General features: G+C 49.8%; 1 protein-coding gene across 5 annotated transcripts in view; it reads left to right on the forward strand.

The window, feature by feature from the left end:
• Window positions 1-3,064: 3,064 nt before the first annotated feature.
• Window positions 3,065-25,160, forward strand: part of SLC37A1 (solute carrier family 37 member 1) — a 79,927-nt gene continuing 57,831 nt past the window's right edge. Inside the window, exons 1-3 of one of the 5 annotated variants that reach the window (XM_082459147.1) lie at window positions 3,065-3,230; window positions 6,072-6,135; window positions 22,374-22,563. In XM_082459147.1, the coding sequence (XP_082315273.1) occupies window positions 22,508-22,563 (56 nt within the window). In that variant the 5' untranslated portion in view covers window positions 3,065-3,230; window positions 6,072-6,135; window positions 22,374-22,507. Of the gene's footprint in view, window positions 3,231-6,071; window positions 6,136-18,062; window positions 18,211-18,439; window positions 19,005-22,373; window positions 22,564-25,160 lie in introns of those variants that run through there. The other 4 variants (XM_082459146.1, XM_082459145.1, XM_082459148.1 and 1 more) reach the window with 4 other exon arrangements.

A 25,160-nucleotide genomic window follows, 5' to 3' on the forward strand; every position in this document is an offset into this window, starting at 1 on the left:
CCCTAAGTCATCCTCTCAGCCTCACGGCCCACCATCCCCTTCCTATACTGGTTTAGATGCTTCAGACAAAAGAAAACCACAGGCACTTGCCCCAGTACATCCTTCACTTCCCCACTTCTATGCCTTTGCCTGTGCCAGACTCTCTCCTTGGAAATTCTTCCTTCCCCCAGCCTTGCCTATCAAAAGTCATAGCCATTCATCAAAGACTGGATAAGAGACCACTTTCAGAAAAAGCTCCAAATTCATGGTAAGGATGCCCTCGTGGAGGAAGAGGGGAATGGGGCTTAGAGAAAGAGGAAAGGACTTCAGCTATCTGTATCATCTATCTGGCTACCATCCATCCATCTACCTATATATTTTAAAGGTCTGAGTGTGACAACATGCAAAATTTAATTTTAAGTAGTGAGTTTTTATTAGTATATATTAACCATATTTCTCTGCATTTTTAATTTTTTCCTCTAAATGTTGGACACCTCCCTCCTGCAGTTTCTATTGATCCTTCACGTTAGCTGTGCTCACTGTCTCTCTCTTAATTCCCATCGTACTTTTAACCATCTTCATCAAATACACAAGTTCTGTCTCATGTGACAGTCATCTGGGTGGTTGTCTGATTTCTGGGTATCAGGAGCCATGCCGCCCTCATCTTCGTTTCCCCCTCAGCACCTCATGTTTTGCACACAGTGGATGCTCAACCAAGCCAAGGAAATCCAGCCCATATGGGCCTTTGGATCCCCTGGTGAGATGGAAATACGTTTTTCCTTTATCACTTTTACTTAAAAGAATCTATTTTGTGTGTGGAAATAAACAAGACCACCCAATGAGAACAAGCAAAGACCATTTATTCGCAGCTTGCTATAGCAAGGGATTCAGCCACCATCACTTGCATTTTGGCAGAGACTCAAAGGCAGGCAGAGGAGTGGGAAAGCTTTATAGCGGGGAAAAAGGAAAGGGGTTGGTGCCCTGATTGCAGGCTGTGGGTGTGGGAAAGCTGCCAGAGGGCTCACGAGAACCGAGACATCCCATGTGTTTGGTTACGGTAAAAACTCAGCTTTCCCTGGTTGGTCCTAAGGGGGAAGGGGTGGCAAAAATTAGGGTGCCTCTCAGTTAAAATCAAGTCCTGGCCATTTGGAGCCGATTGTTAAAGGGGTTATTGTTTGTTCCTGGATCAGTTAGTAGAGCTAGCAACTGACTTCCGCCAGTCTGGCCTACAGTAGGCTGGCTTCTTGCGATGGTTACTGTAGATAGTGGGTTGGTTTCCTGGGCTTGTTGCTGCAACTTGTGGGTCAGAGTTCTATTTCTATATATGGTTTGGCCATCGTACATTTGTATATCCAATTTTAATGTGTTTTTGCAAATTATACAAATAACTGTGTTTCATCTTAAATCTAAATATCGCATGGTGCTCTTAGTTGCTTTTGAGATTTAATACCTTCAACAATAATAATAACCCCAACTTTTTATTTATTTAAATCTAATATTTAAGTATTTTTTTAAATCGATCTAAATGGAGGGAAAACAGGTCTTAAAGTCATCATTTAGCGGAAATATTACTCACCTAGAGCCAGAATGCCCAACTTCAAATTCTGGGTTCCCATGGCCTATTAGTTTCGGTGACCTCAGGCAACTCACCTGCCCTGAGCCTCAGTTTCCTATTCTGTAAACTGAGGGGAATAAACCCTTCCAAACTCAAAGAGCTGCCCTGGGGATCAAAAATGGTATTTTATTAATGTATTGTTATTTATTATGATAGCTATATAATGACATCAATGAAGATCTAACAAAGAAATCACATATCATTCGTAGAAAGTTCTCCTCACACCCACCCAGCCCCCTCCCAGGTGTGTTGTGTGATGTTGCTGGGGGATGGGGTGATGGGGGAGGGTAGCAGTGCCTGAGTAAACACAAAGGCCAAATCCATGAGGTGAATAGCTGAATAATCGACAGATCTTCCAGAACACATAGCATGCCAACCTTTCCCTCTGAAACAATAGCATAATGGAAGGTTGCAACCTTAACCACATCTCAGGCCCAAATCCATCACTTACTGAAAAAATAAACAATGTACAAGCAAATTAACACACAAGACCCTACAATTATATTGTTTGTTAGTTGCAAAGATAAAAAGATTGTAAACACCCCAAATTAACAGTTTTCCTTGTGGGAAAAAGTGGGGACTTTAGAAGGACAGATGACTATGATTTTCTTCTTTATACTTGTCAGTTGCCACATTTACTACAGTGGGGTGTGTCTTTTTATAATAATACCTCAAAATATGTTAAATATTAGAGACCTGGAGTGGTAATACCATCAAGAACATGCAACCAGATGTTAGCTTTTTTGCATATAAAAATAAATGTCATCAATTCAACTTTCAAATTTTCTCTAAAAATGCCAGTGAGTAATGTTTGCTAAGTTCTGACTCTGTGCTGGCAGTGTTTGAAGAGTTTTATATATGAATTATCTTAACAGATCCTCACAGTCATTTCTCCATTGTACAGCTAAGGAAAGGGAGCCACGGAGAGGTAAAGACATTGCTCAAAATCACACAGCCAGTGGGATTCAAACCATGCCATCTGACTCAAGCTATTGCTGTAAATCACTACACTCTACTGCCCCCCAGATCTCTGATTTAAAGGAATAACTGTGCTTCTCTGGGAGTGACTTTAACCATCTACCAAGCCGAGAACCACCGGCTCAAAGAGCCTTCGATGAAAAGACTCAGAAAGCGGTTTAGCACACCCTGCCCTGGATCGCATCATAAGCAGCTGGGTGCCCAGCCATTGAATTACTAGACCCTAAAATTTACAACTGGATTTATGGGTTACGCAAATCAGTCAGACTCCTCCCCACCCACCCAAATCTTTCAGTCAATCTATAGTAATTTCACTACCCTGCAGGTTTAGCAATCGTCCAAGTAAGGCAAGATCAGGTAAACATCAGGACCGGCCTCCCAGCCTCCTGCAACAAAGAGCCCAGAAACTCCTTCCAGAAAGAGGCTGTTCCCCGCTCAGGGCAGGTAGAAAGCCCCACCCACCCCCTCCCTATGAGACCTGCGTAGTCCAGAAAGACCTCATTAGGCCAACCTGAGGCGGGGCAGCCCCAAACTCCCTGACCCTTAAGCCCCACGTGACACGCAAGTACTTGGTGATCACAGAAGCAGCGATTTCTAAATCCGAAGGCCTGCGAAACTGCGGCATAGCTCATCCTCGTCCTTCCCCAGAGACAAAAAGGTGAGGCCTCCCTAGGAGGAGTTTCTTCACTGGAGAAAGGAGGAAATCCTACTTCTCAACCTTGACAGGGAGGCACTTCCCCTAATCCCCTAGCCTGCCCTTCCCATCACCCCGCGGGAGGGGGTTCCCATCCTCTCCCTTCCCCCTCCCCCTCCCCCTCCCTCTCCCCCTCCCCCTCCCCCTCCCCCTCCCCCTCCCTCTCCCCCTCCCCCCTCCCTCCACCGCAGGGAGCATGCGCAGATGAGCCCTCCGTGGAGAAGGGAGGGGCGAGGCGGCAGGGCTTCAGGTGAGCGGAGAAGGTGAAGGACCACGGTTCCTCCCAGCTCCATTCCCCCAGGCAGAAATTATCTTCTTGCTTTTCTTAAATATAAATGAGACCCTCCTCTCTCTGCTTCTCCCACCCCCGCCAAAAGAAGGAGTGAAGGAAACCGGATCCATGGTTCTGCCCAGAGGGGCTGGGGATCGTGGCTTCGGCTTCTTCGGTGGGACCGCCCCGGGGGAGGGAGGTGACTTGGAGGCCTCCTGGGGGTCCGCTTCCCGTGTTCCACACCTTTCTGACCCACCTCCGAGCTGGGTCGGGGCTGCCTGGCAGTTGCCATGGCGACCGGCTGAGGCCCTGAGCCTGTCCCTTTCGGACCGTGGAGGACAAGGCAGAGGGGAGTCGGCAGAATGCAAACAGGGTTGTTTCTGTGTTTGTTTACAAACTGCTCAGGTAAAAAGCAGGGACTTTTAACCAAATGAATTCAGGCCCATCTTCAGTGTGGAAATGTGTGGTTGTTTATTAAAATACTTGTGTTCTTGAGAATTGAACTATTATATATATATATATATATATATATATGCACATTTATAAACATACACTTTTAGGTATATCTATAGGTAGATATAAAAACACAGGCCTTGTAACTTCTTTTTTAAAATGGAGTTTTTATGGCATTTAGTGGGTAGGAGTCAGACCCAGGTTTGAAATCCTAGCTCTGTTTGCTTCTTTCTGAAGCCAATTTATACCCATATGTAAAACGGAGGTAATAGTTCACTGCCCTTTTAGGGCTGTTGTGAGGTCTAAATAAGATGTCTATAATGAGCTTAGCACGGGTCTAGCACACAGTAAAACACCAGTAAATATTAGCTATTATTATTAATAATTGTATTATTGTTACTCAGCACTTAGTAAATGTTAGCTATTATTGTTAATAATTACACTGTGGTTACTCATATAGTAACCAAGCACGTTCTGTCTATCCATGGGTCTTTGGGGAAGTTCTGACTTCAGGTTGTGTTGGTCATTTTCAATTGTGTCTTCCCGGAGAGGATCAAACTGCCAAAGATGGTTCAACCAAGTAATCGTGACAATCAGAAGTTAGTCTGTGAGAAACAGATTATGTTTAATGCTTATATCCATTAGCACTGATACACATGAGGGTGGGAAGAGACCGAAGTTTCTAGAAAGATATAGACGAGTAGATCCTTACGTAAAAGGAACTCTTTTAACTGTTTGAGGTTATGTCTCTTATAAAGGTGACAACTGACAAGGAGGAAATAAACAGATCACACACACACACACACACACACACACACACACCCCTACACACCTATGTGAGGTATGCGGTTTCATGGAAGGATATTGAGAATGCTGTAGTCCAGAAAGAAAGTAAATTCTTTTCCATCCAGGTAGTGGGATTATTCAGTAATTCATCAGCAGCAGTGGGCGGACGGGTTCATGCAGTCAGACAGGTGGAGCCAAGAGACATCAGGAAGTTGGGCCGGCTCGCGTTCGTGTTGGGCAGCAACTTGCGGGCACAGACTGTGCTCACCTGTGCTCCCCTCCCCCCCCATAGAAGTGCCTGGCACATAGTAAGGCCTCAATCAAAGAAGCTTGTGATAGTGGTGTTAGGTAGCATTTTGTAACAGAGTTGTACTTTATGCAACACTTGGGAAAGAAAAAAAAAGGTAAAGTATATCAATTTCTCATTCTTCTTTTCTTCTAGCTCATATCTTGTTTGTTTTTATTCTCCTCAAATCAGATGCCATTTTCCAGGGGCTCGCTCAGTGTGCCAGTTAAATAACTATGGCTTAATGTGTACTGGGTCCCTGGTCATATACTGGGGGTTACGAGGAACTGAGGGAAGAAAAAGTACAGACCCATTGGGGCAAATTTGACATTAATCCATGCTATTTAAAAAATTACCAAAACTATGATATCTGATGGCTACATGTTAGCGCCTCAACCTAGAATGGATGTCCTTTCCGACTAGTGGGTAGGAAGTTTGCTTCTATGTTTGATATTACCTGTCACCTTGCTCTGGCCAGTGGTAGTGGTGGTGGGAGATCCCATGGTACAAGGGGCTGCACCTTCTAGGCCTAAGGATAGATCAGTCTCTCTGAGCAAGGAGCAGGAGAGGAGGCTGCAGGCTGAGTGACACATCCACTCTTCCCAGAATCAGGCTCACCCTACCCAACCTGCGGGAGGTCGTAAGGATCAAATAAGACGGTGAGAATGAGAATGCTCTGGAAACGCCAGATGCTGGAGAAATGTAATGTGTCAGTTTAACTCACATCTTTAATTCACTGATTGTACAATATTTGATGCCTACAGAAGAATACACATTCATATGTGTTGGTGATGTAGCAAAGTCACACACAAATACCTGGGAACCTACTTCCCCAAATAAAGAAATGAGTGAAGACATAAAGAGAATCACCATGGACATCTGAGTTGCAGAGATCTCTGTGCACATCTCAAATCCCACTCTGTAGAATTTGGTTATAGAGAATGAAGAGCTACTGGGCCGGTGGGAAGGAACCTTAAGACTGAATACCTACTACCACATTGCCTTTTAGAACAGCCGGCCTGGGCCCGCTCTCGCCAGCAGAGTGACTGATTCCTGCTGCTTCCTGGTTTGCTGTAAGTCATTTCTCTTCTTTGCTAATTTGATGGGCAAAACGGCATCTCCTGGTGCCTTTACTTTGTACTTCCTTGCTTATTTGTGAAGATAAGCACTTTCCCCTAAGGCGCATTCCCCATCTACATTAGCTGTTGTTAACTATTTAGATCGCATTTCTCCAGGACACCCTCAGAGATCCGTGTATGTCGTTCTCTCTTCCTGAAATGCAAGGCCTACCTGGGTCTTGTTTCTCTACCTGGGGAATAGTTCTTCAACTTTAATATCTTACCCAGATGTCACCTCCTGGGGACGCCTTTCCCGACTGCTTCAGGCCCCTTCTGACCACACCTCTGGCTGTGCCTGTTCCCCTCCTTGCATAGTTGTGACTTGTATTTCAGGGTCAGCCTCCCTAAGGGCCCCAGGGCCTTGACCCCTGCAGTCTAGCGCAGAGCCTAGGCTCAGATTATTAAAAATCACTAAACGCTCTTGGCAAGTTGGGGAAATAGAGTAAAGTATAAAGAAGAAAGTAAAGACGACCACTAACCCTGCCTCCCAGAGAGAGATGCCACTGCTGGCATCTGGTGCGCGCCCTCCCAGGCTTTTTGAATGGGTATATATAATGTTTGTACTTAATTGAAGTCGTTTTATTTATCACTTGCCATTGTCACTTACCATTATGGGGTGACATGTCCAAACTTCTTCAAAAGTGTTTAAAAGACTGAAAAGTATGTCACCTTAATTATATACCAAAATTATCTTGACTCAATCAAGATTTGATGAAAGAATGAATTGGGAATGTTTAATACAAGTTTGAAGGATGTAGGGGACGTTACTTAAGGAAATTGTACTCCATTGTGTTACTAAGAAAATACCGTTTCAGGTGTCTTTTCTGGGTACCTCATTCCCCCCTGCTCTGGGATGACCCCCAAAAGCCCTTTCTCAGCTCTGGGTGCTGGCCTCTCCTCTATGGCTCTGGCGTACCTGCTTGTCTGTATGTCTTCCTCTCCTCCCCAGGCCCAGTTTTTCATGCTCTAGCTGCTAGGACAAGCCTCTAGGCAATTGTGGACCAAATACAGTCGTCAGGAGAGATGAAGAAGTCATTTCCTTCCCCCTCTACAGAGAGGAGAGTCAGGAAGGTCATAAACCAGGCTGGTAGTTTCAGGTTTCCTAGACTGGCATCCACGCCAGCTAAGCACCGAGATCCAGCACCAAAAAGAACCTGGCTGGGATCCACTTTGGACCACAATAGGCCCCCGGCCACCACCGCCAGGCGGTGCTGGAACTTATTGCCTAGAGCTGCTCATCCATCACACTGGGTACAGGGTCTCTGTGCAGGGACCCTGAAAGTTTCCCCATCGAAAAGAATGGAAATGTAAAAATATGCGTTTGTTAAGCAAAATCAGTTAGGTAAGGATCATTTCACCACTGCATTCCTTTGATTTGTTCCTTTATGTTCAAAATATTGTTCGGTTCATAAAAATTATAAAAGCATGATTTTTTTTCCCCAAGTTTTTAAATTGTTGTTTAAGTTAAAACCAGAAAAGTTGTGACCTGTTAAGGATTTGGGGGGATTTTCAGGTTCTGTGGCTTGAGGTTCTCCGTGGTTTTGTACCAAGTTGATAGTGAGCTCCTGGGACCGTCCTGGTCATCTTTGTAACAGGGACAGCGTCTTACGGGTTGGAGGACTCAGTGCCACGACATTAGAGGAAGAGCATTCCTGACGTGACACACCTCGTAGCGCCAGCATGAGCACAGCTGCGGCCGCGGACAGGCCGGGGATTCTGCCATCCATGTGCGAGGGGCACATGGCCGTTGGGGGCTGGGCTCAACTTTGACTCTCCCGGGTACAGAAGCAGCACTATGTCCTCCCACCGAGGCACCTGCTTTGCCAGCAGAAGGATGGCTGTGAAGTGATCCATAGGAACTTTGAAGGCATATTTGGCTTTAAAACCTCTATTAACTTTATACCACATAACCAAACCTTAACCAGATTCATACTGAAGATGAGGAAGCGGTGAAACAAACTCCATTTCTTTAGGACAAAATGGCAAATCAACAAATTAAGCTGAGGAAAGGGACTCTGTACTTCTCTCTCACCCTCAACCCCCAACCTATGTCCTCGATTGATAATTATTCACACTAATTTGCTGTGCTGCCACAGCTTCTGTGCTCTGACTCACACTTGTGACTCGTCATTCAACAACCAAGGTTTATTGAGTGCCTTCGCTGTGCCAGGTGTTCTAGGGGATAAGGTTTCACTGTTGGGCAAAAAAGGTAAAAAATCTCTGCCTTCGTGGAGCCCACATCCTAACACGTGACCTCCTTCACCCTCAAGTCAGCCCCGGGAAGTTCTGGTGCTCAGGGGGGTGAAGTGGTGTCCCCAGAGTCCCCCAGCACTACGTGTGGAGTCAAGATCTGCACCTGCATCTTCAGATTCCAGAGCCCCAGATTCCAGATTCCTGCCAGGCCACCGTACACTGCGGGATCATGGCTGGTGTTCAGAAAGATGATCCCGAGTGACAGTAAAGAAAAAATACCATAGCCAATAAATTGCATTTATGATTGAGTTACATGAGTCTATTTTTAGAAAGGATTTTGATTATAAAGGTTAAAAACTAATGGTTTCAACTGCAGGAGTTAAACAATGGGTGAACTAGAAAATGTAGCAACTGGAGGAGCCAGGGCCAAGCCTTCCTGTGACCACAGCAAGAGCCGAGGTCATTAGTGGAGGCTGTGAGGAGAAGTTGCCTCTGTGGACGGTCACCCCCTGTCTACCCCCTGGTAGACTCAGCTGACTGGGCAAGGACCCTTGCCGTGCAAGGTCGGACTTTCCCAGGCCCCACGTTGGCTGGGAAAAGATGGGTAGGCAAGACCGCTAAGGTTTGGTAGAGAGAACAGGAGTACAATTGTCCCTTGGTTTCTGTTGGGGTTCCAGTACCCTCCCCTCCATGCCCACCCCGCAGATACCAAACTCCAAGGATGCTCAAGTTCCTTATATAAAATGGCCTATTTGCATATAACCTACACACATCCTCCTGTATACTTTGAATCATCTCTAGATGACTTCTAATACCTAATACAATGTCAGTGCTGTGTCAATAGTCGTTGGTGTGCGGCAACTTCAAGTTTTGCTTTTTGGAGCTTTCTGGAATTTTTGTTTTTCGAATGTTTTCCATCCATGGTTGGTTGAATCCACAGATGCAGAACCCAAGGATACAGAGGGTCCACTGTAATTGCATTCTCCTACCAGGCTGTTAACATATTGTTTCACGTAAAAGTACCCTCTCTGCGTAAAGCACCAAATACAGGCCCAGAGGGAGCTTTAAAGTACAGCCCCTTGGTTTATAACACATATTTTACCAAACCACACCTGGCTGAAAGGTATTGAGCCTTGCTGAAGACCTTATAAAAATATTCCAACTTGGTTATCCTATTTATCTGCACTAGCTCAGCTGAGGGGTGACTCCCTAGTTGATGGACCAGCTTCCTATTTCCCTGTCCCTGACCTGTTAAGACCTTATAGGCGTAAAACTAGGAGGAATTTACAGCGGATGGGCTCAGGCAACACGTGAGCTCCAGAGGGGAGCTCCACTGCCAGGAACACTTGGCTGATGGAAGCGAAAGTCCCTGCGTTCAGTGCAAGCCTCTCTAGCACCCCCGCTGGAGTCAGGGTCCAGCTTCGCCCAAGGCACTCAGGCATCTTCCAGCGACCACTCCCCTCACCCCAATACAGAAGAAAAGCAAGAAAGCTCTCAACTAGGAAAAACTGCCAGGGCCCTGGAAGCAGGGGCATTTGCGCACCTGTCTTACACGAGCAGTTTGCCAAGGACCTCCCTCGCAAATGGCAGTTGCCTCAAGTGTTAGGTGTTATCATAGGACTTACAAAGCTCCTCTCCCCCAAATGCGTCCTAACTCGGGTATCACGGGGTCTAAAATCCTAGCGCTAGCAAGCCATTGCCTAGGCTAAGCACATCGTTCTATCTTTTTTTTTTTTTAACATTAATGTTTATTTTTATTCTGTTTGTTTGAAAATACACGGCTTTGTCCTTTTTGTGCCTCTTCTCACAGCCCAGAGGCAACTGCTTTCCACTCTTAGCCTTTTCTCCACGTTTCTAAAGACGACGAGTACACTGCGACTTTACTGTCCAGCTTAGACCTCTTGCTTTGCAGATGAGATCTAGCTCTCTGACATCCCCGAGGATAATTCTAAGTGCTGTTAAGGCTGCTGCCTGGGCTTTTCCCATCCAGGAGGAGAGCCTTGGGTGGGGACAGAAGGGGTGACTCACAGAATACGTGAGTCAACTAGGGTCGAATCAAGAGATCTGCAGCCCCAGGCAGCTGGAGGCCTGGCTGTCTCCTCTCTGGGCCCCTGGGCACCCGGCAGACCTGCTCCTCCATTCTTGGTCAGGCTACGGCTCCTTGGCGTGTGGACTCTTGTCTGCCTGGAATACAAGACGTGCTTCTAGTGGGAGGCTCTTCATTCTGTTCTTTACCACCAACATTAGCAATGGAACCAAAAATCTCCCCGGCTCACCGGTTGAGCGCCCCGTACTGCTAAAATTCTTGCTTTTTGATCAGTGGAGATAAAATGAAACTCCTTCACGGTCAGGAAACACGCTCTGTTTCCTTATCTCTCTAATAATATTTCATGCTTTTCTGCTTTCGAAGCTCGAGGCATTTTCACGAGCTCTGAAGCCCCGTATCCTCAAAGCTCCCTACAGGGAGCCCTCGGCCCGCTTCCGCCCTCCCCAGGCAATGTCTGCTCCTCCCTGGATGCACACGCCTAGTGCTTTCCCTGCAGAGACAGAGCTTCTGGGCAGAAGGTCCTTTTTTCCAGTCTTATTTCTCCTTGCAACGCCCACTAGTAGCACAGAGCTTGTTTTGCACATAGTAGGTTTGCATTCCTAGTGCCTCTCTACCATGGATGACCGAACCCTCCAGCAGGTGTCAGAGTTACCTCTTTCTTAAGACAGGGAAAAGGAGTGAGTCTTCCCTGCGAGTTGGGGGCGGCGAAAGCCGACCCTTCCAAGTGGAGCTGTCCACCTGTCTGTCCTCTCTCAGCGCCGCTGGGGCTCACGGACACGCTTGCACCACCTCTCAGATCGGCACTGAGAGAAGTTCATTGTCTCGTGACCTTCCGTCTCGTCTCTGGGCCACACCTGCCCAGGGTTCCCAATGGTTCCCCGGAACCCTCTCGATTTCCCCAAAACACCTCCCTCTTCACTTTCACAACTGACTCCCTTCTTCGACAAAGGAGACAGAGGGAAGAACCCTCCCCTCGTGCCTGCCCACCCGCAAAGTGACGGCTCTCTGCCCTTTTTCCATCGTCTCTTCTCCAACCCGAGGCTCATTCCTCCTCACATATCCTGGATTCCTTGTCTTTCCGCCTCTGGAGGGACATGTGTCATTCAAGCACACAGTCCCCTTTCCTGGATGTGGCCACGCCCACCCTCCCTTCTGGCTGCTCTGGGACCTGGGCTTCCTGGGAGAAGGGGCTGATTTCCAGGTCTGGGGCAGGAGGTGCATGGAATGAGCTTGTGAGGACATCTTGTCACCCTAGAAAGCAAGGACACTATCAAAGGTACCCAGGTCATGTCAGAAGGACTCCCTGACCAGTGCGATTCAACAAGGAGAGTAACTGGAATGGATGCAAATACAGCAACTGTGGCTCAGCCCACTAGTGCGGAGAATAAAAAAGCAGAACAAAGGAAAACTCATGGCTAACTTTTGAAGAATGGTAGAAAGCCAGCTCATTATTTTGACAAGTGGCAAATAAAGGAATTCCACATGTATCCTGCCTTTTCTATATGAACTGTGCTTCAGGGTTAACTAAATAACTGATGAGGGGAAGTTTCTCTTTATAGAAGTAGGCTAGCAAATAAAAAAGAAACAACGGAATTATGATGTCACCATTTCACAACTATGAATTCTACTTCTAATGAATTAATGAACTTAGGCAAGGAACGTCTAAGTACGGCAGAAGATGACCAGATGCCAGATGCCTCACTGGCTTGAATCGACCCGAATCTGATCAAGCCTCGGGAGCTCCTTGCCAATTTCAGGTGGTACACAGGAAGTACATAAAGAATATGTTCGACCATATCATAAAGATGGGGTCAGCACAATGCAGAGGGTAGGAAACTCTGCAAGAAGAATGGCCTGGCCTCCGTGACAACAGCAAGAAATTGCTTAGGACGAAGATGCAGGGGAATCTCCAGATGGAGAGACCTAGGAGACACATCAGACAGTACACGTGTGGACTGTTTGGGTCCCCATCTGAAAATTAACTGACAGAGTGAGACCGTTTATAGGGCACTCAGGGGAGTGAGAACACGGGCTGGGTATTTGACGCTATTATGGAATTATTCTTGCTTGGGGAGCCCTGATGACGGTAGAGTGATTATGTTTAAAACTGTATCTTTTAGAGATACACACTGAAACTTTACAGGTGAAATATAACCTCTGGGATTTTCTGCAAAATATCCTGGGGCAGGAAGTGGGTCAAGACAGAGAGGAAACAAAATTGGTGGTGCATTGATCATTGATGAAGCCAGGCGATGGGTACCTGGGGCTTCATTATAATGTTCTCCCGACTTCTGTCTATGCTTGAAAATGTCCATGCACTTCCCTGGTGGTCCAGTGGGTAAGACTCCGCACTCCCAGTGCAGGGGGCCTGGGTTCGATCCCTGGAGGGGGAACTAGATCCCACATGCACGCCACAACTAAGACCCGGCACAGCCTAAATAAAGAAAGAAATATTAAAAAAAAAAAAAAGAAAGAAAAAGAAAATGTCCTTGCGTTTAAGAAATGTCCTTCCTCCCCCCTGAGTCCTTCTCCAGCTTTGGGCCCTTCACTTCTCCCCAGCGCAGCCAACCTTCCTGAAATGGTTTTCTGCCCTCCTTCCTCACCACCACCCAGGCCTCCGCCCACCCGCACCCCCCACCCCCACCCCCACCCCCCCCCACCCCGCCAAGGCAAGCTTTCTCCTCCCCTGCTGTCTGTACCAGGCCTCTCTCACCCACCTAGGATTCTTCCAGAGACTCCAGACTCACACATCCAACCCCAGTCAACAGCCCCACTGAGACACCCCACGGGAACCAAACGCTCAACAAGTATAAATTAATTCCTTGCCCGCACCCTGCCCCTCAAGTCTGTCTGTCCTTCGTCTGTCGCCTCTCTCCACGAAGATGCCGCCATCCAGCTAGCTGCCCAAGCCAGACAGCTGGGTGTCATCCCAGCTCCTTCTTCTGCCTTCTCTCACCTCTCGGGCCTTCCTTAAGTCTGCGCTCCCAGACAACCGTCATCTTGGGCCCAGATTGCTGCCAGGGCCCTCAGCCCTCCCCCTCCCTTTCCCTGCTCCATCCCCGCTCCCCATACCAGCCTGAGGGCTTTTGTCCACGCTGTGCTCCCTCTGCACAGACCATGTCCCTTCTCTTCCCCGAGCGCTTGGCCAACTCCTTGTATGCTGCTGAGATGTCACCTCCTGTGGCCATCAAGCCTGGGTCAGGTGACCCTCTTTTGCACCCCGTGTTCCCTACTGCACTGTGTGACACAGCCTTGTGATGATCGCTGGTGACCTGTCGTCTGACCTCTCCACTAGCTGGGAGCTCCTGGTGGGGAAGGACCACATCTGTCCTGGGCTGCACTGCGTCAGGGGGGCTCCCCCGGCCTCCGCCCCCCTCCTAGATCAGGGCAGTTGGAGGGCAGGAGGGGAAGTGGGGCTGTGGACTCCCTGCTTCTTCCCCGCTGCTGCGCCTCTACCAAAGCGCCGCCCTGGTCCAGGGGGTCCCGCTACAGCCTCAGCGCCCTGGGTTCCAGTAATGGCTCACTCCCCTGGCCTCTTCAGGCCTCGGGTGCCAACTTCCTGATGCCGCTGGCCTGGGAGTGCCTTCTCCACCACCTGCTCAGACTTATTTAGCCTCGTAGTGGGTTAAATAATGTCCCCCTCCTGCCCCATCCCACAAACTCATGTCCCTCCCTGAAGCTCTGAACGTGACCTTACTTGGAAATAGGATCATTGCGGATACAGTCAGTTCCGTTGAAGTCCTCCCGGAGTAGGGTACAGCCTAAGTCCAACATGACTGGTGTCCTTACAAGAGGGGGGACACAGAGACACAGACACACGGAGAGGAGATGATGTGAACACAGACAGGCCAGGTGACAACAGAGGCCGATTAGAGCGATGCACCTACAGGCTGAGAAACACCCAGGATTGCCAGCGACGCCGCAAGCTGAGAGAAGGGCACGAAACCCATTCTCCCCTGGAGGCTTCAGAAGGAGCACGGCCCCGCCAGCATCTTGATCTAGACCTGTGGCCTCCAGACCTGTGAGACCGTAAACGTCCATTGTCTTAAGCCCCCCAGTCTGAGGTCTTTTGTTATGGCCGCCCCAGGAAGTGAACCGAAGTCCCTTCCTCACGCTCGCATCAGCGACGGCCCACTCTTGCCGCAGGCCTCTTGCTCTGTGGATTCTGCAAAGGCAAGGCCCCTGTTGACTGAGGCCTCAGTGCCTGGCACGCTCTGGCCCCGGTAGGCACCCAAGACACATCTGTTGGATAAGAGTGAATGTGCCTCTCATTTGGTCTGTTCCTCTTATTCTGAAATAAAAATCAAAATAAATTCAAAGCAAGCGTGGAAGTCTCGAGTTAAAGCAGAGGCCCGGGGCTTCCCTGGTGGTACAGTGGTTGAGAGTCTGCCTGCCGGTGCGGGGGACGCGGGTTCGAGCCCTGGTCTGGGAGGATCCCACATGCCGCGGAGCAACTGGGCCCGTGAGCCACAATTACTGAGCCTGCGCGTCTGGAGCTTGTGCTCCGCAACAAGAGAGGCCGCGATGGTGAGGGGCCCGTGCACCGCAATGAAGAGTGGCCCCCACTTGCCGCAGCTGGAGAAAGCCCTCACACAGAAATGAAGATCCAACACAGCCATAGATAAATAAATAAATAAATAAAATAAACCCAAAGTTTAAAAAAAAAAAAAAAAAAAAGCAGAGGCCCGGCCAGGCAGGTGTGTTGAGCGGGCAGCCCCAGGTCTGGGCACCCTGGACTAATCTCTCCGGAAGCCTGGCCGTGGGCTGTGGCAGCGGCAGCCGGAGGGCACACCGCCACCGGTCCCCACGCTGTGTCATGAGTTCGAAATGCTGTATATGAAAAGTTCAACTGGGTTGGAAATTCATTTATTGATTCGCACAAGAAATGTCAATATTACATGTAGAAAGAAAAGGAAGAGTGTCAGATTCTTAAAAATAATTTCAACTTTTGTGAAATTTGTGTGATTGTAAAAAAGACTTTAAAGTTATCATCTACCTGCACCAAGAAAGTGTCTCCAGGGTGACACCCCAGCTGTGCCCCCCGCCTGAGCTCATGTGCAGCCATTTCAAGCATTAACACCTGATATGATCATCAAAGCAATCACACGTTTTCGTTTCAAAATGGGAACTGTTTTATTTGGAGATTTCATACAAATTTACTAACTTCCCTAATCCATTTTTAGGTGTTTCTTACAATCATACAAAAGATTAATATTTTCTAAAAGATTAATATTTTAATCTTTGTAAAATTAATAGATGAATATTTTCGGCAAATATTGTACAGACCACCTCAGGTCCGCCTGGTTTTCCCCAGTGCGCCGAACAAACACCGTCATTTTCTAGGTGAGAAATGGTGTGGAAACGTGGAGCGTCCCTGTGCTGAGTCCTTCCGCATCCGTTCATGCAGTTGGCAAACGTGGATGAGACCTTCTGAGTCGGGCAGGGCCCCCGAGAACCCCTCCAGTCCCAGGCTAGGGGCCAGGAGGTGGATTTAGAAATAACCAGTACCAGTTTGTGGTGCTAAGTCAGGAGCAAGAGGTATCTATCTACAGTGCCCTGGGAAAGCAGTGAAGATGGCCTGAGAGAACAGACAAACACTTGACCTGGGTCTCGAACTTTGAGCTCACTAGGAAGAGCCGGGGTCTGGAGGGCTAAGGCAGAAATAGCCACTCAGCGTGTGAGAAAGTCCTGGAAACTAAAAGAGCGGTCCTGAGCTTTGGTCGTGAAGTCAAGAGTGGGTTAGGGTCTTGTTTTCCAGCTACTAAGGACTGAGGCTCTTTCCTGATCGGGAGGGGGATCTTGAAGGGCTCTCATCAGGAACGCCAGGGTCCCATCTGCTTTAGGAGGGCAATCTGAAGGGCTGGAGGAGTGGATTTGGGGAGGGAGAGCTTGCAGGCAGGGAGGCTGATGCAGAAGCTCAGGGAGAGAGCAGGAGCCCGGAGCAGAGCCCGGGGCGGGTGCAGAGCAGGGTGATTTGGAGAGAGAGGTGTGCCAGGCTGGGCAGGCTTGGATCACCATGAATGGAGAGGTAGGGAAGGGAGGAGGACTGCCTGAGAGAGGAGGTCTGTGGGAAGAGACCTCGCCAAGGGAAGGGAGAAATCAGGAGGCGCGGGCCACCTCCCTTGCAGGATGAGGGGCCAGCAGCCATCCTGCAGCTGAACCTCAGGGCTACAGGGAGGCTGGCCGGTCTCCTTCCTGCACTGAGAACGCTTCTCAGAGGCCTACAGAAGCGATGCATTTGACGCCCAACTCAGCCAACGGGAAAGGATAGCAGGGTGTCCCCAAACACAGCAGGGCCCCCGGGGGACACTGGAAGGCCTGGCAGGGGAGGTGGGTACTTGCCAGGAGGCTGTGTGCGCTCTCCTTCTGACCTCTTTGGGCAGTTACTGCCGGGCCTTGGATTGGTTTTATTTATTTATTTATTTATTTATTTATTTATTTATTTATTTATTAACATCTTTATTGGAGTATAATTGCTTTACAATGGTGTGTTAGTTTCTGCTGTATACCAAAGTGAATCAGCTATACATATATATATATCCCCATATCCCCTCCCTCTTGTGTCTCCCTCCCACCCTCCCTATCCCATCCCTCTAGGTGGTCACAAGGCACCCAGCTGATCTTCCTGTGCTATGCGGCTGCTTCCCACTAGCTATCTATTTTACATTTGGTAGTGTATATATGTCCATGCCACTCTCTCACTTCGTCCCAGCTTACCCTTGCCCCTCCCCGTGTCCTCAAGTCCATTCTCTACGTCTGTGTCTTTATTCCTGCTTAGATTGGTTTTAACTTTAAGCATTGTTTTAACCAGGAGGAGACTTCTTCCTGGAATTTCTTCTGCAAAACATGCTTTCTGCCTCACTGGGCCCTTCCAGGGAGGTGCTTTCCTGGGAGCTGGGCACCTGGGTTGGATTTAGATGCCATGTGACTACCGCGGGTGCTTTGCAGGTACCCCAGGAAAATAATCAGGCTTGTGGGGGGCGGTGCCCGAGGTCAATTTTGGGCAAGAAGTGAGCATGGGATTCGCAGAACACTGTTCCTGGGTGAGGTGGGAAGCCTGTTATGGTGCCGGGGAGGGTCCGTCTGGTTCAGGTGACTGAGATCTGTTATGGTGCCGGGGAGGGTCCGTCTGGTTCAGGTGACTGAGACCCAGTGAGGTTCTCCAGCACAGCCACGTGAGGGGTGTGTCACACACACACACACACACACACACACAGGTGTGATCAAAGATGGTTCACCACAGCCGATCGTGGGCCCCATTTTCACTTAATACGATGCTAGTCTCATGAGTCTGACCCCTGAGAGGAGGTAATAAGAATAATGTCCAGGAGACCAAGGCTGGCCCCCTTTAGTGCCGGTCCTTTCTCGGGAAGTCCGGCTCCGCTGCTGTCGGGGAGGACTTACCTTGAGGACAAAGGGTCCTTGGGGAGCTCCTCCTTGGTCGGTTTCGAACTCAAGCCCGGGCGTCCGCAGGCAGGTGCAAGGAGCGGGGACCGCGGGGAGGACTCCTGGGCGGCGGTGGCCCGGGGTCTCCTCGTGGGGGCGTCTCCGCCCGGCCTCCCCGGGGCTGGCTGGGCCCCCGGGCGCGCTCCGGGGCCGCGGGAGGACCGGGGAGGGGGATGAGTCGAAGGGGGAGGGGCCGAGCTGCCGCCGCCGCCCGGCCGGGCGCCCCGCTGCCTCAGGAAAGTGAAAGGGCCGCCGGGGCCTCCGCGCGCCGCCCCAGGAAGTCGCGAGCAGGAAGCGCCGGCGGCGGCCGGGCCGGGCGGCGGGGCGCGGGCCTGGGGGCGCAGGTGAGACGCGGGGACCGGGACGGGGCCGGGGTTGGGGGGGGGAGCGGGCGGCGCGGGGACCCCCTCCCCACCGCCCGCGCCGGCCGGGCCGCGGGACTCGGCGCCGCGGCCGAGCGACACCTGCCAGCGCGGACGACGGGCGGGGAGGCCGGGGGTCCCTGCGCCGGGCGCGCGTCTTTGTGCTCGTCCGGGGCGGAGGCGTCCGGCGGGCTCCGGGCCCGGGGCGGCCCTTGCAGCGGGCGGGGGCGGGGCTGGAGGAGCGGCCGGGCGCCCCGGGACCCGGCGAGCGGAGCCGGGGGAGCCGGTGCCGGGCCGGCAGCCGCCCACCGGAGCCCCGGGCGGAGGCGAGCCCAGCCGTCCTCCGGGCCCTCTCCCCGGCCCGCGCGGCCGCGGTGACAGCCCAGCCCGGGGCTCGAGAGCGGAGCCCCGCGCGGGGTGGGCGGCGCGGCGGGACGTGGGCGTGCCCGCCAGTCTACTCCGGGACGGGCCGCCGGGGAGGAGCCGGCGCCCAAGCCCGCGGGAGGCGCGGAAGGCTGGGGGCGCCGCTCCCTGGGCCTTCGGGTTGTTCGTCTGAGCAGCTGGTTCCCGGAGCCGGTGAGCCTCCTGGAGGGATTTTACTGGACTCAAAGCCCCGGAAAGTCACCCGGCCTCGGGGCCCCAACCGTCAGGCTCTTTTTTCCAACTCCCCGCACCCGCCGGCCCTCCCAGCCTCTGCAGCCACGCTGCTGACCCTGGGGACCTGGCGACCTAGGGCTGCGACCAGGATCCTGAAAGGCCCCTCTGCACACCGCCAGGTTTGAATTTCTCCGGGTGGAATTGCAAAGCCCGCCTTTCCTTTAGTCTCCCTGAGCTTTCTGTCTGGCAAGTGCCCACCTGCCCTTGAATCTGAATTGTGTGAGGGTGTTCGAGTTGGTAACTAGGTTAGATCTCCCCCTCCCCCCATTGCTCCTTCTTTAATGTCTTTTAAGGTCAACCTTGAGAACCCGGGGCTCTAGACCTCCAGTGTCTCACCATGTGGTTTTGGAACGGCATTTGGAGGTTCTGTGTTGTACCCGCCACCTTGAGGTTCTGTTTGTTGGTGGAAGAAAGTGGTACAGGTAGAGGATTCCTTTTTGTATTTAAGCCCAGGAAAGAAATACTGGCTATTGTCATTCATTTTTAATATTGCTTACATCCTTTAAAGCACAGACCATAGAAAGTGTTTTCTCTGAAAAGGAAGTTGTGTTTTCCTCTCTCTCTCTCTCCTAAAAGAAAAATGTCTGAAAACTTGTTTGGGGGACATGCATTCCCCCCATCCCCTGCATTTGCCTTAAAATAAGATCTACTTTAAAAACCCTTGCCTTTAAGTAGATTCTTTAAGAAGAGCCTGGGGCTGCTTTGATTACTGACCACAGCGCTTCAGTTGTGGGAAGACCCTTTCTGTGTTCTGCCCATCGTTGCTTTTGAGACTCATTTTCCTCTCCAGCGAGTACACGGAACTGTTCCCCAGGTAGTGCGTCTGAGGGCGGGGCTCTAGAATGCGTATTGCCCTCAGGTCATCCCATTTTATAGTTATGTAGTTTATAGACTAGGTGGGGCACTTCCGGAACATGGGTATAAAAATGTGCATTTTAGATAGTAAGAGAGATGCTCTAATGGGGTGTTTCTGAAGTTGCTGTCTTTGACAGTAGAATGAAACTGGGTATTCTGACACTTTTCCCTACTCGAGTGGTGAGTTCCAAGGGTGCCTATTAAGAGCCGTTTTTTTAAAGTACGTTTTCTTTTTTATGTGCTTGGATTATGTGCCAAAAACGGGGCTTAAACCAAGTGATCTGCTCCAGTTCTGCCGCCCTCTCTTTGGAGGAGACCTGCCGGGAGGAAGTAGGTTGGAGGGAGGAGGGGACTGAGGGAAACTGGACCAACCTGAATTTGCCCCACAGCGTCCAGCCAACCCGGACCAGGACCAGCCTCCGGGCCTCTTCCTCGACAAGGCCGTGGGGCTCACAGGAGAGCACGGAATTTGTCACTGATGACCTTGGAGGTCTTGACCGGCTCTCGCTGGAATGATTTTCAGTGGACACCGTCCAGGCTTTGGAGGAAGGGGCCTCATTAAATCGAGCTCTTAATGTCCTACGTGTAAAATCTCTATGTTTACACATCTTAATTAAACTTACGGTGAAAACTTATAGCACTTGAGTTCACCCATTTTACAGAGGTAAGAACCATGGTTTTAAAAGGAAATCAAGATTTTATTTTTTTCCTGCTGACTTTTCCAATGTCTTCTGGATTTTTTTTTTTTTAACATTACAGGTTTTACCAGAATTGAATTGAGGTTTATTGATTAGTTGATGTAATAGATGGCAATAGAATATTTCCAGATGAGCTGTAGGTACCTAGAGAAGCAGCGTCTGGACAGAGAAGGAAACTTGACTCTGACCATCCGTTTCCAGGTGCTGTAAAACTTAGACCAAATCCTTTACTCTAAAGGAATCACTCAAAGATTGTTTCTCAAAGTATATTTAGGCCCAAACAGGAGCCCACTCATTTTGAGCAGAACTTTAGTAAAACGGTTTTTTTAAATCTAGAGATTTGAGCAGAAACATTGCGAAGCACTTGTGGAGCTTGGTTCGGCGCATCTCTTGACCGCTTGCCCTGTGCTGGGTTCTGAACCAGGGGATGGGGACGGGGTGGTTGCCTGCAGCCCTGGGCCTTCCTCCCCTGATTTCTACTGAGAACGATACCAGCTGCTGTTTACTGAGCATCTCCTCAGCGCTGAGGGCTGTCCTTGGATCACTCATTTCATCTTTATAACCACCCTAAGTAGGTGCCATCATCCCTATTTTTTAGCTGGGGAAGGTGAGGGAGCAGAAAGTTTGTGGCATGCCTGGGATTACCCAGCCCAGGGTCAGCTGTCGGGGCAGGTGGCACTCTGATGAGATGGAGAGCTGAGGCTGTGTCATCGTTAGGGCCCCGGTGGGGTGTGGGTGCAGGCCGAGTGGCCAGGCTGGCTGTCGGGAGCGAAGGTGTAGCTCCCCTGGCTGGAGCAGAGGGGCCTCAGTGCCTCACTGAGAGGAGATGGGGGGAGTGGGGAGGGTGTGAAAGCTTGGCAAGGTGCATTTTGAAAACTCACTCTGGAGGGAGAGCGGGAATGAACATGGGGAACCTCTTTTAACTGGGAAGACGCAGGCACTGAGGAATATCTTCTAAATCGGAACTATTTGCTATTACCTGTTATCGCAAGGAAGTGGTTTAAAGACACTGAATACATTTCAGCTTTAAATCGAGATTAATGTTTAGTCAAAAGTAGCTTTCTTTAAAAACGTTATATAACCTGTGACTTTTCGATAAGTATTAAGGTAGAACAGTGAATGCTCCTGCATGCACTGTGTACTGTGTGATTTAATGCATGGGTCCCAAAGATTCCTCGTCACCGAACATAGGAGAAAAACTGAAAAATAGCACAGGTCGTGAGGTTGGCTTTGGGACAGGAGACCAGGCCTCCCTGCGCCTTCCTTCCCATCTGGCTCTGCCTTCAGCCCTGACTGCAGAATGGGGCCATTTTCCAAGGCCTCTGAGGTGACCACAGGTGTGAGAAATGAGGTGGCACAGACGAGCTGAAGTTCATTCCCACGGCATTACGTGCATTTAGACTCCATTGCAAAGCCACAGTCAAATGATGGGCTTGATGACCTGCCTCCTTGTCCAGGCCTATGTTCCTCTCTGTTACTGTGGCTCAGACGTAGCCCGGGACACAGCTTGGGAGAATGGAGCACGGCCAGTTCCCTGGCGCTCTGGTGATTGGGCACCTGGTGCGACCCCTGGGCACATATGGGTCTCCTGTGAATGTCAATGTTAGCTCTGCAGAGTATTGTGATTGAGAGTGAACAGGTTGATCTCAGGAGGGCTTCCAGATAAAGAGGAGTTCAGCGGTTTTTCTTACAAGTCCTCAGAACAACATGTGAAGTTCATTTCAGTGACCTTTGAACAAGCTGCCCCCCACCCCCACCCCAGGACGGATGCTCTGCCCCTATCTGGTGGCTCTCGTGGTGGGAGCGTCCTGTTGTAGGGAAGTCCAGCTCTGCTCTGGGCTGGGTGACCACACCACGTGCGGTTACTTCTGCCAGAGCTTCCGACGGTGCCATTGTCAGCACACTTGACCTTTCCACCCCTCCCTCTCCTTGTAGAGAGCCGAGCCTCTGCTGGAAGGAAGAGGGCAGGCGAGACCCCACAGGACACCCCTGCGTGCTTCCCAGGATCAAGAACCTATTTATGAAGCATCTTATTTCGTGACCGAAGCTCCACGGTCAGTGAGACGTAAATGGCCCAACTTCCCCCCGGCATTCGCTTCATCGTCTCATTCTCCAGGGATCAGTGGTAAGTCCTTGGGCACGGTGCCTCCGTGCAGCCAGTGCCCCCTGCCCCCAGTTTCATGATAAAACGCACGTGGATGGCCAGCCTCCCCATAAGTGTTGAATGGTTTATTGGTGGTGGAAGCGGTGACCAGGAACACGGCCAAGTTGTCCATCTTTGGTTCTGGCAGTGACAGACAGACTGAAAACCTTCGAGGTTTTCCGTGGTTTCTGGTCCACTGAAGATAATCCTGGTCCCCACCCACAGAAAAATGACCACTGACTACCGACAGGACGATAAAATGGCTGTGGGTGAAATAAGTATGTTAACTCTGAGCTTAGTGAGTGGCCTCGCTGGGTCAGGACTTTCAGAGAGAAAATGAGATCTGAACAAGTTAAACGCAGATGCCTTTCTGTTCTGAGAGCACCTGGTGTGCTCTGAGAATCTTTCTCACAGGAGATTCGTGAACCCCACACTCCTTGGAGCAGGCGGATGGTGAGGGCGGAGTGCAGAGCTGGGCTGTGTAGTCTCTAACCCACACTCTCAGTGGGTTTTCTCCCCTGCTGATCTCTGTTGGGAAGGAAGAATTGTTCCTCTACCCTCTTAGGTTGAATGACTGGGGGCATGTGAATTAAACTGACAAAAAACAGATTGACAAGAGAAAAGACAGATTTAACCACGTACGTGTGGGAGTTCACAAAAAAACGTGACTCCAGGCAGCCTTAGAATTTGGGGATCGTATACCATCTTAATAGGGGAAGAGGAGCAAGGGAAGGGCACTTTTGGGAAAACAGGTAACTTTTTGGAAAGGTAAATGGGCCCTTAGGAGACTAGTTGGGAGCTAGGATACCGTTGTGACAATGTCTGTTTAGGTGTGATGTGGGCATATCCCGTTTCTGGTATTAAGACTCAGTCTCTCCTGGCTGCTCCCAGGGGAGGATTTATGACAGCTGAGTTCTTTCTCAGCGGCTCTGCTTTTAGGCAGATAAGAGATTTCAGGACTCACGTGCCTTCCGCTCAAAATAACATTGATGCTGCCGCAGCGCGTTCTGAATCCCTTCAGCTCCGTCTCACCAGGGCACTCTTGGCCTCCGCACCTTTTGCAGCTTCTCAGGCCCAGGCTGGTGGGGGGAGCGCCCACAGGGTCTCAGGTGTGACTTCAGACATCTGGCTCTTTCCACAGCAGTTCGCTTGTCCACTCATCTCCCGTCTACTGCTAATCTAGCCGCAAGTGGTTCCCTTTTATTTAGTGGGTGTTTATCTTTCCCTTGTTTTGAAACTTTATTTTGATACAATTTCAAACTCACAGAAGAAAATAAGAATGTTACCCGGAACTCCTGTAGAACTCTTATAATCACAAATTCTATTTTTTTTTTTTTTTTTTAAGGTTGAGACCTACAGAGGTAGAACAGTGCTTCTCACACTTTAGTGTGCATGGGAATCACCTGAAACTTGTTAAAATGCAGGTTCTGACTCAGTAGATCTGGGTGATGCCTGAGAGTCTGCATTTCCCAGGTGATGCGGTGCTTTGCGTCCGTGGACCACACTGTGAGTTGCAAGGAGATAGCATATTTGTCTTCATTTCTATTCCATCTCTACCTCAAACTTGCTCTTTGACCTTGAAAGGTTATTTAACCTTTCTAGATCTCGGCTTCCTTATCTGTAAAGGAAGAGAATTAGCTTTTCTTCTAACATTCCTGCGAAGGACATTTCTTATGTTTTTCTACCCAGCATGCGTTGCCTCTTCCTAACAGCACTTTGATTTCCTTTGGGGAATTGACTTCCCTCCTTCGTGTGCAGGTGTGATAGGTAGGTGAGTCTCAGGATTTTCCATCCCGTTATGGCAGCCCCGTGACCTTCCGCCATAGCCCAGGTCCAGCAGGAGGCAGGAGAGGACCTAAGGTGGGCTACGGGCCTCTCTCTCCTGGGACTTTCCATCTTGAGTTGAGTGAACCTAGGGCAGATGAAATGGTGAATCGCCTCTGGTCCAGCCGTGGGGTGCCAGGTTCAACTGGCAGACAAATTCTTAACATGTGTCCTCATTTGCTTCTCCCCCTACCTTCTCTCATCTGTGTGTGTGTGTAGATGTACGTATACACGCACACACATTTTTTCCTGAACCATTTGAAAGCAAGTTAAAGACATTATGCCCTTTTATTTCTAAATACTTCAGTATGTACTTCCCGTGAACAAGACATTTTCATATAACTGCACACAAAAATCAAAATAAGCAAGTTTAACACAGATATAATGCTATTATCTAATCCACAGTCCATATTCAAAATTATATCAAATGTCCAATAATGTCTTTTATAGATTTTTTTTCCCCTGGACCAGGATCTAGTCTGGGCCCACACTTTGCATTTAGTTGTCCTGTGGGTTTAGTCTCCTTTAATTTGGAACTGTTTCTTGGCCTTTCTTTGTCTTTCATGAGCTTGCCATTTCTGAAGGATACAAGCCATTTATTTTATAGACTGTCCCTTGTTTTGTGTGTGTCTGGTATTTCTTCATGGTTAGATTCAGACTATGCATCTTTGTCAGGAATAACACGGAAGAGAGACAGCTTCTCGCTGACGGTAAAGGAGTTACGAATATTGGTGGCGGGGGGGAGGAGGGACAGA

Source organism: Balaenoptera physalus (assembly GCF_965194825.1).
Source record: "Balaenoptera physalus genome assembly, chromosome: 4".
In the NCBI taxonomy this organism is placed as follows: domain Eukaryota; kingdom Metazoa; phylum Chordata; class Mammalia; order Artiodactyla; family Balaenopteridae; genus Balaenoptera; species Balaenoptera physalus.